Raw genomic sequence first — 13978 nt, 5'->3', positions numbered from 1 at the left:
AAATGCTTGAAGAGTATAGGTGGGTAAATTGGGGATGGGTGGTCAGCAGCTTGTGGTTTGCAGCCCCTGCAGAGAGGCTGGGAGTGGGTTCCTCTGGCCGCGTGTCTGGAAGGCAGGCATCTGTCTCTGACTGCTCTCACTGTTGCTGCGAGGGTGGCCGATGGAGCCACGGGTGCAGCTCGCCTCGCCCGACAGCAGCTGGTGGTGGCCTTACATCCCAGGCTCCACTGCTGATAGGGTGAAGAGAAGGCAAGGGCGACTCGCTGCCGTTACAGTACTGAAATGGAACAGGCAAGACATCGTGAAGTCTTCATTTTGACTTGGACAGAAATGTCTCAGCCCTGAACTACCCTTCAGTGGCAGCACTTCAGAAAATTAATTTTCCTTAGAACTGCAAAAAGGGAAGAAGAGAAGCCACTGTGCTGAGGCTTGAGTTACAAGTACCCCCAGTCTGTGCTTGATGTGTGTCTTGCTAGCCAGGCTTTCTATTTGTGGCTTTTATTAAGGAAAAAAGTTTTAGGCTTTCATCCTCCTCTTTAACTTCACTTATGCTTTGTAATTTAGCATGATTCTGACACAGATGCTTTAAAAGACAATCTTTTTACTTGTATCTTCTTTTGTGTGTGACCTAATTGTTTAAGCATGATAGTGGCAAGCTTATACTGAGTGTCTGTGGGCAGGTGCTGGGGAGCAAGAGGGGGCTTCTGTGGGAAGAGGCCAGGGCTGCCCCATGCCAGACATGGCCACTTCCAGCCAGCTCCGCGGCAGACCCCCTGCAGGACACAGCTTAGTCCAGCAGCCAGGCTCGTGGTGCCTCTGGGAAAACACATGTAAGAGGGGCGAAACGCTGCATGGAGTGAGGAGTAAGGGAAAAAAATGTGAGAGAAAGCGCCCTGAGGACACAAAGGTGAGAACAGAAGGAGGGGAGGGGGCCAGATCAGAGATCCCCTGTGGCCCCTGGAGAGGACCACACTGGATCAGGTAGTCAGGCCTGTGGAGGAGACCATGGTGGAGCAGGGAAAAGTGTGAAGAGAAAGTCTGGGAAATATGGGTAACTTTCTCTCCACAGTGTGAGAAAAGTGATAAACAGCTCTGTAGGTTTGGAGAGACATCTGTTATTTCTTGCTGACTACTGCTGTAAAAACTTGTTTAGAAAAACAATAAAAGGTCTTTCTGTGACTTGCATGGTGGCATGAGAAAGTTAGTAAAAACTTGAGCAAACTTGTCATTCCAGCTAAAATTTCAGAGGGAGGATAAAAGGGGAGAAGTAAAACATAATTATCAAAAGTCTAAAAATATCCTGAGAATTTTCTTAGAGAAGAATTAAGGCAAAGGAAGAAGAGACCTGTCATTGATACTACCAAAACTATACTAGTTTGTTAGTGTGCAAGTATTTAAGTATGTTTAGCCTGTCAAACTGTGACAATTTGGTCTGAACACTTCTCAAAAAATGTGATTTCATTCTTTCAGTTCTTGTATTTGGAAGTCTAAACTCATTCTTATTAATCGTATGACTTTATTCATATCTTGTTAATTGTATTTTTGTTAACTATGTGCTTTCTAAAAATTTGGGTTTAATGTATTGCTGTAGATTGTTTTACATAAAGTCTAATGACATATTCGTCTGTTTTAAGCTTCTTATAACATTTCTACTGGTGCCCACTAACTGGTACTTTTCCTTTAGTTGATGACTTCAGTGAGGAATCATCATTTTATGAAATTCTTCCCTGTTGTGCCCGTTTCCGCTGTGGTGACCTCATTGTGGAAGGCCAGTGGCATCACCTAGTTCTGGTCATGAGTAAAGGCATGCTAAAGAACAGCACAGCTGCACTCTACCTTGATGGACAGCTTGTTAACACTGTTAAGGTAAAATAAACCTTTAAATCCTCATTTTTACTGGTTGGAGTGATTTCTCTCTCTCTGCACGTATATATGTGCAAAAACCCACACAAAACAAGAAGAAAACAAATCAATGCACCCTTCCCCCCCTAAAAAAAACCCACCCCACCACCACAAACAAAAGCCCCACAAAATGAGGAGCCTTGCAAAAAGGGGTCTTCGCTCACTATACACAGCTTGGAGCCAGCCCTAGTCCTGTTCAGAGGAGAAGATAATGAATACTTTCTCAGGCATGAGCAATAGTAACACTGAAGTGAGGTGGACATGTTGCATTCAATGTGAGGCAAGTGTGGCACAGAGATGCTGCTGACTAGATTAATTAGAAGGATCATAAAAAGCTGAAGAAGACTTATCTATCGCAGGACCACATAGCAGATCTAACGTTGAATAATAGGGAGATTACAGAGTAAGACAGCTTTGCCAATTTATTCAGATTGTTCCTTTCACAACCCTCTTGCCACCCGAGAACTTGTCAGTGATAGCCACTGAGATGTTATTAGTTGGTGGTACACATTTAGTTGTCAATATTTTGTTATTAGGTGGAAGAAACTAGGAGGCCAAAAGCAGAGAGCAGTAAAGAGCACTGTGGACCTGTCCACTGAGCAGAAAGTATTCCTGACCTGTAACCAGTAACCAAAGAGCATTTGGCACCTGGCAGGTGTGGGCCTTAAGGGAGTAAGCTAAACCTGGGGTGGGCTGTAAATTAGCTAGCGTTGCTGTACTGCTATAGGTGGAACAATATTTCAGCTTTCAGAGTTTACCTTTCAGTATTTCTTTTGCAGAAAGAAGACTATGGTAACTTTGTTATGCTAATAGCTGTAATACTTAAGCATATATCTGGCCATCTATCTGGCCATACATGACTATATTCAATAGCTGGTAAAAGAATTTTTACAAGGTAGATAGAAAATGCCTGTGAGATTGTTATTGTCGTTACATATAGGCCAGCATCTTACTCACATATTTGTTTTATTGCTGTCTGAAAATCTTAGCAGATTCAATTAATCACGTTTGCACTTTAGCTCGAAACAGTATGATTACCAAAGGCATATTTTCACTGGCTGAAAAAGGAGAAGGAAGAACACAAGTTTATGAGATCGTCTTACTGCTTTCGCAAAAAATAATGACCGTCATAGAGCACCATGTTTTTAGAATCAAGATACAGCCTTGTTCTTTAGTGTTTTTAAGCACAGAACTCGCATGTTCTCATCCTGTGTTTCCATACACACCTTCATCTTTAGAAAGCCACTTAACTTGTGATCTTTGCATTTACCTTCTGATTAATGTTCTTCACTGAGTTTTGCTGTAAAGTATCAGAATACTGTGTGTTACATAGCAGTTGTTCGGTACATCCCCTGGTTTGCAAAATGCTTTCCTGAATTTCTGGTCTGCCTACTTTCTTTTCATGGTAACCATGCTCTCTCAATAACTTCACCATGTTTTTCTCCCTTACAGCTTCACTATGTTCATAGTAGTCCTAGTGGGTCTGGTTCTGCCAATCCACCTGTAGTCAGCACTGTTTATGCCTATATTGGCACACCACCCGCACAGCGCCAGCTCTCTTCGTTAGTGTGGCGTTTGGGCCCTACGCATTTCCTGGAGGAAGTTTTGCCTGCCCCAGGTATTAGCACCATTTATGAGCTGGGACCAAATTACGTTGGAAGTTTTCAAGCAGTATATGTACCATGTAAGTACAAATGAAATGGCAGCTAGTAACTTTGCACGGGTGTAGTGGAATCTTTTGTGTGCAGATTGACAGAAGAGGTGAGAAAGGAGAGTATGCGGTAGGAGAGAGGAAAAGCTAGCTGTTCATAGGGAGAAGATTAGTAGCTGCTATTGAAGAGGATGATAGAAATCCAAATTACTGTTTTAACATACTTCTGGTACCTCTTGTACTGAGGTATGATAGAAGTGCTTGTATTCCTCATTTTGGTTTTAAACCAGTTAGAAACGCTTAAAGCTGTCATTATTCATGCTATATATTATATTTATCTGTAGAAAGTGAAATTGGAAAGGCATTTTAACTTGTCGGTTTCTAGTGATAGCACTCATCTGCAAATCTGCAATGTATTCTGTACTTTAAAGACAGCTGTCTCGAAATGTCATTGTTTATAGGGCCTAAATAGATCAACTGAGAGGAAAAAAAACAAACCCGAGGGATTGTGGTGCAGCGGATAGTCTTTAAGCATTTGTTGCGAACAAATGTGGGCAATTCTGTTACATTTTTTAAGTGTTCGTGTTTGAAATTGGGGGGAGTGCAACACAAAAAGATGTAAATAACTTTGTTAGAAGTGTGTGTCCATAGCCCGGTTTTTAAATATTCAGGCAATGGATTCTTCATTAGCTCTGGTAAGATGCTCTGTCACTAGCGAGATTTTCCTGTTCTGTAGAGCTCCCTGTCTTTCTGCGCAGTTAGAGTACCTCCTCGCTAACATCAATATTATGTCAGAAGATATTCTTTGCTTTACCTGGCTATCGCAGGGCTTTTCAGTGAAATATAAATAAAAATGGGGAACATATCCAAGTCGTCTTGTCCTTGCACTGTCTTTCTCCATGAGGACCATAATGCTTTCCAGCTCTTCTGGAGAGAAACTGTCACCATCTCAAGGAAGGAGGCAGTGAGTGATGAGAGTGGTAGGAAAACAAAAGTATGTACAGGCAGTGCACAGAGTCTTTTCATGGTGAAAGCTTTCCCTAGAGTGGTGACAGACACCTCCACCCGCCCAAATGTAGATGATGTTCAGGCTGTGAAAGAATGAAGTATTATGAAAAAGAATGTAGCTTTCCTTGCCCATCTTGAGTGAAAAACTTTGGGAATTGAATTGTCATGTACAGATCTGTGCCACATACTTGCTTTTTTGACAGCTAGACAAACCTGGCGAGCAACTATAGATTTAGGTATCTGCTAGTCAATTATAATTTCTCCTGCAAGGCATTTTGACTGGCAATGTGCAAGTTTTAAGTACCGAATTAGCCAAAGGAAATTCTGTGAATGTGAATTTGTTCATTCACTTCCAAGAATTAAAGATTTTCCTGCCTTTATGCTAAAGCCATGTTCACCAGGAAGCCCACAGTAACTTAAAAAAAAATTCTTCATTTCTTAACATACTGACTTTTTCCAGTGTGGCGGTGTATTTCTCTTGCACAAGCTTTGCTCAGTTCGTTGTATTTCAGGAGCAGTCTGCTCCAGAACAAAAGGCGTGTTTCTATTTGGGGCTAAGCTTCTGTTCACATCATGTGCACTATGCCAAACCATAAGGAGTTTGATAGGGTGTGCAGTATGAACTGTGTATCTTACCATTTTATCTTGGCCCCTCTTTCCAAAATGCTTGGTTTTCCTTAGTTTAATAATTATTTGTGGGAATACTGGAGAAGGGAAGAGGCCTTGCAGTCTTCTGCTGTTGTCCTTTACAGGGAAATTGTGTCTGACTTGCCATTTGCCCATGCAACGCTTCTTTTGGAAGTTTTGTCCCTGTTTTCAGTAAGCAAGACTGCCATCTTCTGAGAATTAGTCCTGTGTTTAAACAAAATGAAAAACCTGATAGTCTTTTAAGTCTTGGAAAGACCCCTCAGAGAGCAGTTACTAATTCAGGAGAAGGAATTCCTTTGTCTGTTTGCTGACATGGAGGAATGTTCTCAGGGCATCCATGTGAGCAGAGGATCCAATGAGGAATTCATTTATGGGGAAGCCAAGACTTCTGAAACTGTCTCTTAAGTAAGACTTGACAGAGACTTGACCCTGATTCAACAAATTAGGTAGACACCCAGCTTCTCACTTGTTTCAGTGTTAGGTGAAGAGCCTTCATGCTTTTTTAATTCCATTAATGTGTTTGACTGGAGTTGGAGGCACCTTTTGACCTGGAATGAAGATGCAGAAGTGAATCTTTATGTTGAGCTTTCAGGTGCTGAATTTTTCACACTTCCTTTGAGCGTTGTAGACAGCTGTCAATCATAGTGTTTGCAGTACCTCACAAGAAGCATCCACTTTTGGAGCAGTGGATACAAAATATTAAAGATACAGTTGTATATTCTCTTCGATGCCTGGGCCTTTTGGTCTGTATTCAGTCTTGCATCTCTTGTACCATTTGCTAAGGTGGTTTTCCTAGCAAACCATTGTAAAAAAGCCTGTTGTCACGGGCAAAGATGCAGATGTACCAAATACTTCTCTGTTTTTTGATTACTTTGTTTTTCTTCAGGTGGGAAGGGAAGTGAACAGCCCTTAGGCTGTATGCAAATTGAGTACAGGAGTTATGTTGCCTTCCAAAAATTCAGATGAGGAAGCACCACATCTTCTATTGCTTGGCCAAGCCACAGGCTGCCAGTTGCCATTACAGGCTAATACTGTAGACCTTCTCGAAAGGAAATGTTTGCTGTGCATTGCCCTTTTATCTTAAACAGCAGATTTATTCCACGACTTGTGTGCTATCAAACTACTCTTTGGTAGAGCAAGCAAGTATGCAAAGACAATATAACATCTCAGCTATTTGTGAAACCTTTCTTCTATACCTATTCTGAAATATAATTTGCTTAAGATTTTACTCTTGAAACTGAAAAGAAAAACAGTGCTATTACTGAAATGAACTTTTATTTTGTTTTTAAGGCAAAGATTCAAAGTCTGAAGGAATCAACCCATCCCCAGTATCTTTGGTACCAGAAGAGAAGGTCTCTTTTGGTCTCTATGCACTGTCAGTTTCTTCATTTACAGTGGCAAAAATAAGGAAAGTTTACAACAAATTGGATAGTAAAGCTATTGCCAAACAGGTATGTTGGGAAATGAGTTGGTTAATACGTACTACTTATTGGTTCCTTTCTTCTAACTTCTTTCAAGGCAATTTGCTCAATGCAACTAGGAACAATAATGTACTTGCAGAAGTTGCCCATAAACATTTTCATGGTTTTAAAAAAAAAATTGAGAGGAGATTGCACTCCTCGATTCTATTTGCATTCTTGAGATTACTAGTAGCTATGTATCTTAGCACCTTTTGGAAGTATTTCAGCTTTTTAATGTAGATGGCACTTGTAAGCCCGTTGAAAACCAGTTAAGATTATCTCACTGAACAGTATTTCTACTGTTGCAGGTGAACAAAGCTGACAGCTTAGTCCTCTGACTATGATTCAGCTTTGGAAACCAGAATATTGGTTTATATTTTTCTTCAAAGTACTTTAAAATCAGTGAATTATTTGTTCAAAGAACCATCTATGATGGAAGGCTTAGAGTTTGGGTTGTTCAGCCTGAAGAAGAGAAGGCTCTGAGACCTTATTGCAGCCTTTCAATACATATGGGGGGTTTATAAGAACAACAGAGAGAGACTTTTTACCAGGGCATGTAGTTGACAGGACAAGGGGCAACGGTTTTAAACTGAAAGAAGGTGGATTTAGATTGGGCATAAGGATGAAACTTTTTACGATGAGGGTGGCGTGACACTGGAAAAAGTTGCCTAGAGAAGCTGTGAACGCCCCATTCCTGGAAGTGTTTGAGGTCAGGTTAGATGGTGCTTTGAGAAACCTGATTTAGTGGAAGAAGTCCCTGCCCACAAGAGAGGGATTGGACTAGATGATCTTCAAAGGTCCCTTTCAACCCAAACCATTCTATGATCTGGTGGGATTATTTTTAAAGTTAGATTAATCTTCCTCAAACTTTGGAGACTAGACATTTCTCTTTACTTTAGAGACTGTCTTAATGACTCTAGAATAGTTCTATTTTGGTTTATGTTATTGCTCTGTCACAGGAGGAAAATACACAAGTTATGTTCAGGCTTGCATAAAAAAACCCTCTTCCCTTTAGCCCCTGCTTTTTTTTTTTTTTCTTGTTTTGTTCAGCTGGCAATTTCTTCTCATGAAAATGCCACACCTGTGAAGCTGCTACATAACTCAGCAGGGCATTTGAATGGACCAGCACGCTCCATTGGTGCAGCTTTGATAGGATATTTGGGTGAGTTGAGTAATTGAGAATCACTCTGTTTAAAAATGATTAATTACTTGTCAATAAGAACTTAGGTCTAGAAGATAAATCATGTAATTGATGAATGTTAATGGTACATTGTTAAATTTATTCAACATTGTTATATTTTATGGACATACTATTATCTTTTTTTTTTATTGATATGGGGTGCTTGTTTCAGTTAATATGTAATCATTATGAAAATACACTAAGTTACCTTAGGTCATAGACTATTTTCCAGTGCAGTATTTCCTTCACCTCCTCATCTGAGGTGTCATAGTTCTTCTAGTGATATTATTTTCTTAATTTAAGCAGTGCTAGAATGCAAATTACTTGCATGTATTCACAATGATTTCTACAAGAATTAGATTTCATTCTATTTTAATGTGTTTTCTGTGCCTGTGCTCAGGAGTAAGAACATTTGTCCCCAAGCCTGTTGCCACTACACTGCAGTACATTGGTGGAGCTGCTGCTATTTTGGGACTTGTAGCTATGGCATCAGATGTAGAAGGGTTGTATGCAGCTGTGAAGGCCTTGGTCTGTGTGGTAAAGAGCAATCCACTAGCCAGCAAAGAAATGGAAAGAATCAGAGGTTATCAGGTATGTAAGAAATGTCTTAAAACAGATCATGCAGACTGAGTTTCACCATCTGTCCTAGCAGTTCCCATGGAAATTCCTTGTTGTGTTGTGGTAACCTGAGTTTCTGCTCTTAAGTTTAGTGACCTCTTGGCTAATTAGCATAACTGCATTATTTAGGATGGGTTTTACAGGAGAGGGTGGAAAGTTTTGCTAAGCAGTTGTGCATGTTTAGCTGCTTTGCTGAAACTGAGCCTTCATTAATAGCAAGGAACAGCACAACTGTGGCACTTAGATGATTCTTTTCCTGTGATTGTGAACCCACCCTGGCAAGCCTGGGAGTGTCTGTCTCCATGGTCTGCCAGCAAGAGAGGACAATAGGGACACATGAAGAAAACCAAACAAGTGGACTCGTAGAATCATCATTTTGAGGAGACTGCACAGACTTTATAGTTAGTGATACTGTTTGCTTTCAAGCTGAAGAATTCTTAATTCTCCATCGGAATGGGGAAAGTGCAATCAGTTATGCAGAAGGATTGGTTGACTGACTTGAGAAGACTTGAGAAGATCTTTACATGACCAATGCATTTTACGTTTCTCACGAAGACTGCTTTACTGAAACAGGAAGTTTGTGCTGTGATTTGGGCTGTATATTTACAAACCTTATAATGCTAATGGCTAGTATAGTTACATCAGAACATTATTGCATGTATCCTGTTGCAGACCTTGGCTTACTTTGACCAAATAAATCTAGACAGTGTCCTCCTTGCACCATAAGCCGTCAGTGGATCATCACATACAACCTTACATTCCACCTCAGCAAATAGCATGGTTTGAGAGAGATTTCCAGAAATCTGTATTTCTTCAGTAATGTTTCAAGGAGGATGGTGAAGCTGAACAGGCCAGTATGTTGAGAGTTTAACAAGTTCGCATCAGAAGATGAGAAACGGTAGTAGTACATCTGGTAATTGGTTCTTTCCCAACCCAGATTGTAAGAAGTTAGAGCAGAAATGAGGCCTGAAAGGCCAACATCTATGGTCATGCCTAGGGCAACAAAGGGCAGCAAGAAAAAAAGAAAGTTGGGCTTATTCAGATTTACGTTATCATGGCTACTTTTCTTCTTCAGATTTATGTTATCATGGTTACTTTTCTTCAGTGCCAGAATACCTCTCATTTGTGCATGCAGTACTCTAGGGGCGCTCTGTCTGCCATATCCATGGTTGCTGTCCAGGAATAAAACTATCTGAGATTGTATCATACGCTGTCTTAAACTGTGACTGACTACCAGAGAGCTGAGGGTGGGGGGTGTGTATGCCTAATCCTCAGGGCCTAGATACTGTTTGTAGTGTAGAACAGATGTTTTATGAGCTGGAGGGTGTCCTGGACATGCCACTTTTCTAATCAACCCTAATGCCACTTTGAAGCTTTTTCATCAAGAGTATCAACTATCAGACATACTTTAAGAGCCTTCTCTAAAGAGACACAGACATTTCATCCATGCTTCTTTGTGCTTAGACAATGTTGCTGTGTGTTCATAGGCTACTAATTCTTCTTCTGTTTACTTGTTGAAGTTGCTGGCGATGCTGTTAAAGAAGAAACGATCCCTTCTGAACAGCCACATACTCCATCTGACCTTTTCCTTGGTGGGAACTGTCGATAGCGGGCATGAAACGTCCATTATTCCAAATTCTGCTGCCTTCCAGGATCTGCTCTGTGATTTTGAAGTATGTATGGCTGCACAGAAAAGTGATGATGAAGTTGGATAGGGTTTAAGTCAGATGCTGATAGCGTACCTTAAATATTGAACTAGGCTGTTATCCTGAGAACTTACTATTTCATATATAGTACAGTAAAGCAGCTGAGCAGCAAGATTATTAGTAACTTTTTCTGCTGAAATGGCTTGAATTACTGTAGAAACAATGAATGGGTACCACAGACATTTCTGCTTTTTGTTGTTCTAGAAGATATGTTTTGTAGTTTTCTGTTCAGCAATTTCTATTAACCTGTGTGTTCTACTGCAGTACATATATTGAAGCATGAAAGATGTACTGAAAATAACAGTAGGAGGTAAACTTTCAACATAGCACATAGGAATCATTTTATCATACATCTCCTGCAAAGTTAATAGTAAGGCAGTTAAAATTCTGCTTGCACGACCTATGAAATATTTAAGTGTTGTTGTGTTAAACTAAGGAAAGTAGAGAAGTTCAGAAGGAATTGCTAATGTAATAATGGCTGATAAAGAATGCGTAGAGCTCATCGTTTAGTGTTTTCTCCTTTGGCATTATCTGTACGTGACACAGACTGAGTTAAAAGTATTCTGGTTCATATATACTAAAATAAATAAATAAATAAAAACATTACTGCCACTACTAGTCCAGCTATAAGATAGTGACTTAATAGTGCAAGTCCATCTTGCACAAATGGCTTTATGGAATTATCCGTTTAGATCTCTATTTGAGTATTTCATAGCGCTCCTGGAAACTTTTATTTAAGGGTCTCACCTCTGGAAAAAACTTCTGCTGCTTCCTATAGCCTTCATTTTAATAAAATTAACAGGTCTTGTAAACTTCGTTTTTTCGAGAACATAAAGGTCTTTAATGCACCCACTACCCACCCCTCTTGCCAAGATCAATGATATGCTATAATTATGGCACCAAGAAAGAGGAAATGAAAAGGGCAGGCCTAAGCCTCTTTTTTTTTTTTTTTTTCTTTTTTTAACCTTAGTGGGGTTCTAATACAGAGGAAATTTGTCACCAACCAGTTTCCTCTTTTTTTTTTTTCTTGAGGTGTAACGTTAAAACTAGAAATAAGTTTGTGCTCTGTCTAAACATAAATTCTTCAGTATCATGTAAATAGTTATTCTTTAACAAACCTTTTAAATAACAATAATGCTTTCTTTGTGCTCACAAAATTAAACATAGACTTAAAAGAAGTTATTACATCTACAAGAGGTAATATTTGTGGTAGAGCTCTTAAGGTAGATGAACTATTTAGCAGAGAGAAGAGTGTGAATCACAGCCCAGCTCCTTTTACAGTGAGGCTTGAATTCTGCTGAAGAATACTCTTCTCTCTTTTTCTTCTTTTTTTTTTTTTTTCTCTTCCCCATAAAGGAACCAGCTGAGAAATTTCATAACTGGTATATAGTCACTCAGACAGCAACTACTGTACAAAAGATCCAATTTCATATTGTTTAGTTCTTGTCTTTTTTTTTTTTTTTTCCTGAAGACCAAGAACAACTGGAGAACGAACACACTTAAGAGACTAAAAAAAAATTTTTTAAAGTGCAAGTAATTGGTCAGTGAGTCACTAAAAAGAAACTTTCCAAAAGCCTCAGGTTTTGGCTTGATTTTTTTTTAATAATTTTTTATTTTATTTCTGTATTCAGAAATCAGTGACCCAAACATTTCACTTAAATTGGATAGATTAGATATTCTTACTCTTTTGCTAAACAGGGAAATGAAAAGATTTGTTCTGATCATTTTAGATGATAAGATAGAAGAAAAGCAAAAGCTAGAAAGCTTTTCATTTAAGCCAGTTTTATACACCAGTGCACAAATATTAATTATGCTTTGTTCAATAGCAAGCCAGTTTTAAGATTTACAGCTGTAACTGTGAGCTTTCTGGCTTTTATATCTTTTATTACTTCTATTGATTTAAAAATTGATTATTTTTTATTATTATTTTTGTAGAGGATCTAAGTAATTTAAAACAGTGTGCAGGAAATACTGGGTAAAAATAAAAAAAAAAAAAAGTCAAAATCAGGGAAGACCTTGAGTTTAATCTTGGCAGAAAATAGTAAGCTAATTTTACAAAGAGAAAATCTTTACTTAAGCCAAATAAACTTAACACCGCATTTCACATCAGCCTTGCAAACCCCAGTATCTCCTTTGGTTGGAGTCATTGCACCATCTGTTTAAAGAGAAATTCCAGATAGTGTGTACCTTTTTTGTCTAGAACTCTTTAAAAGTTTTCAGCATGATATGCTTACACAGAATATGTTTGGTACCAATGTGTGGTTTTTTCAGTCTTCACTAGTATATCTAATACTTTATCTGAAGTTGAAGAATAAAGAGTTGAGAACCTTGCAGTGAGCATTTGAGTGCAATGGCCAGGTAAACAGTTACATAGACAAACAGTTTTAATCTCTTAAAGCCTTTCATAACCGTTGGTATATTAATGTCAGTTTTTAATCTTAAAGTGGATTTGTGTACAAAATGTATCATTGTTTATTCTGTGTTTCAGGTCTGGCTTCATGCACCCTATGAGCTTCATCTGTCATTATTTGAGCACTTCATAGAACTTCTCACTGAGTCAAGGTATGAGCCAATGCCAGCCTAGTAATGAGACTTAGAGGATTAGGTAATATGTAGAGGATGCTCCAATTTTAAATTGCCACCTCCTTTCTTTCCTTCTTCCAGCGAAGCGGCAAAGAACGCTAAGTTAATGAGGGAATTCCAACTCATCCCAAGACTGCTCTTGACTCTTCGAGATATGTCTCTGTCCCAGCCTACTATTGCTGCGATTAGTAATGTGCTGAGCTTTTTGCTTCAAGGCTTCCCTAGCAGCTATGACTTGCTCAGGTAGCCCACACCTGTGATAATTCTGGCTTTCTTGTTTTTTATTATCTTGGTGATCTTGGTCAAAAATACTGAATGGTCATACTGCTGTGGAACAAGTAACATGAAATGCTCATGTGCTGAATTTTTTCTTCTGAGAGCTAGACTGAATGAGACATAGGCAATAATTTTGTTAATACCTTGATTTGCATATTAAATTCAGTGTGTATCTAACCAGGTATGACTGAGGGATTAAACTGGCTTAATGTTCTGCAGGCGAAAGGTGTTGTATTGCAGCTCCCTTGTTCATGTGAAGCACTGAGCACTTTTCTTAAATACCATTAGTTGAGATGGAATATAATGATACTTCTGGTTAAAATGCAGCTTTGATTACTCTTCTGCATGAAAGGTTTAGTTCAAAATTTTTTCTTAATCATCACTGTAAAAAAAAAAAAAAAATTAAGGCTGTCGGATATAGTACTATTAATTCTGACTGACGAAAGTTACATAAATAATTGCAATTCATATGTACAGGAATATTTGAAATGCTTTTAGACGAGTTCAACTCCTTGATAACTTAATTTTTCTCATCTCCCATTTCATTATGATGGAAATGGATAAAATATTGCAGAGCTTGTGAGTTCTTTGCATACAAGTGGTCATGTTTTCAGTTTCTTGCTTTAAGTACAATTAAAGATATCAGAAGCATCAACCTGAACATCTTACCTGTCTTTGTTTTAATTATACAGAACAAAAAAAAATGATTCAAGAATAAAACTGTTGATTTTATGCTTAAATGGTTACAGAACAGATTGTAGAATGCCTATCTTGAGTGTTTCTTGTTCTCCTTCCTGGAAACAAAAATGAAAAATATTGTTTAACTTGGGAAAAGTTATACTGGCTAGGGACCATTTCAGGTTAGTTCCAGAGGAAAGAGGAATATATTGTATCTCCTTTCTTTGAGTACCACATCATTGTCTTGTCTTGGAAAACCATGACCTTG

General features: G+C 38.7%; 1 protein-coding gene across 6 annotated transcripts in view; it reads left to right on the top strand.

Annotated features, from left to right (window-relative positions):
- WDFY3 (WD repeat and FYVE domain containing 3) overlaps positions 1–13978 on the top strand; it is a 185563-nt gene that overhangs the window by 117783 nt on the left and 53802 nt on the right. For all 6 annotated transcript variants that reach the window (XM_069780681.1, XM_069780713.1, XM_069780692.1 and 3 more), the window contains 8 exons: positions 1685–1866; positions 3355–3586; positions 6500–6660; positions 7720–7831; positions 8250–8440; positions 9988–10140; positions 12662–12735; positions 12838–12999. In XM_069780681.1, the coding sequence (XP_069636782.1) occupies positions 1685–1866; positions 3355–3586; positions 6500–6660; positions 7720–7831; positions 8250–8440; positions 9988–10140; positions 12662–12735; positions 12838–12999 (1267 nt within the window). The remainder of the gene's footprint in view (positions 1–1684; positions 1867–3354; positions 3587–6499; positions 6661–7719; positions 7832–8249; positions 8441–9987; positions 10141–12661; positions 12736–12837; positions 13000–13978) is intronic.

This window comes from Haliaeetus albicilla, chromosome 1, assembly GCF_947461875.1.
Source record: "Haliaeetus albicilla chromosome 1, bHalAlb1.1, whole genome shotgun sequence".
In the NCBI taxonomy this organism is placed as follows: domain Eukaryota; kingdom Metazoa; phylum Chordata; class Aves; order Accipitriformes; family Accipitridae; genus Haliaeetus; species Haliaeetus albicilla.
This window is presented reverse-complemented; position numbering and strand designations above follow the sequence as displayed.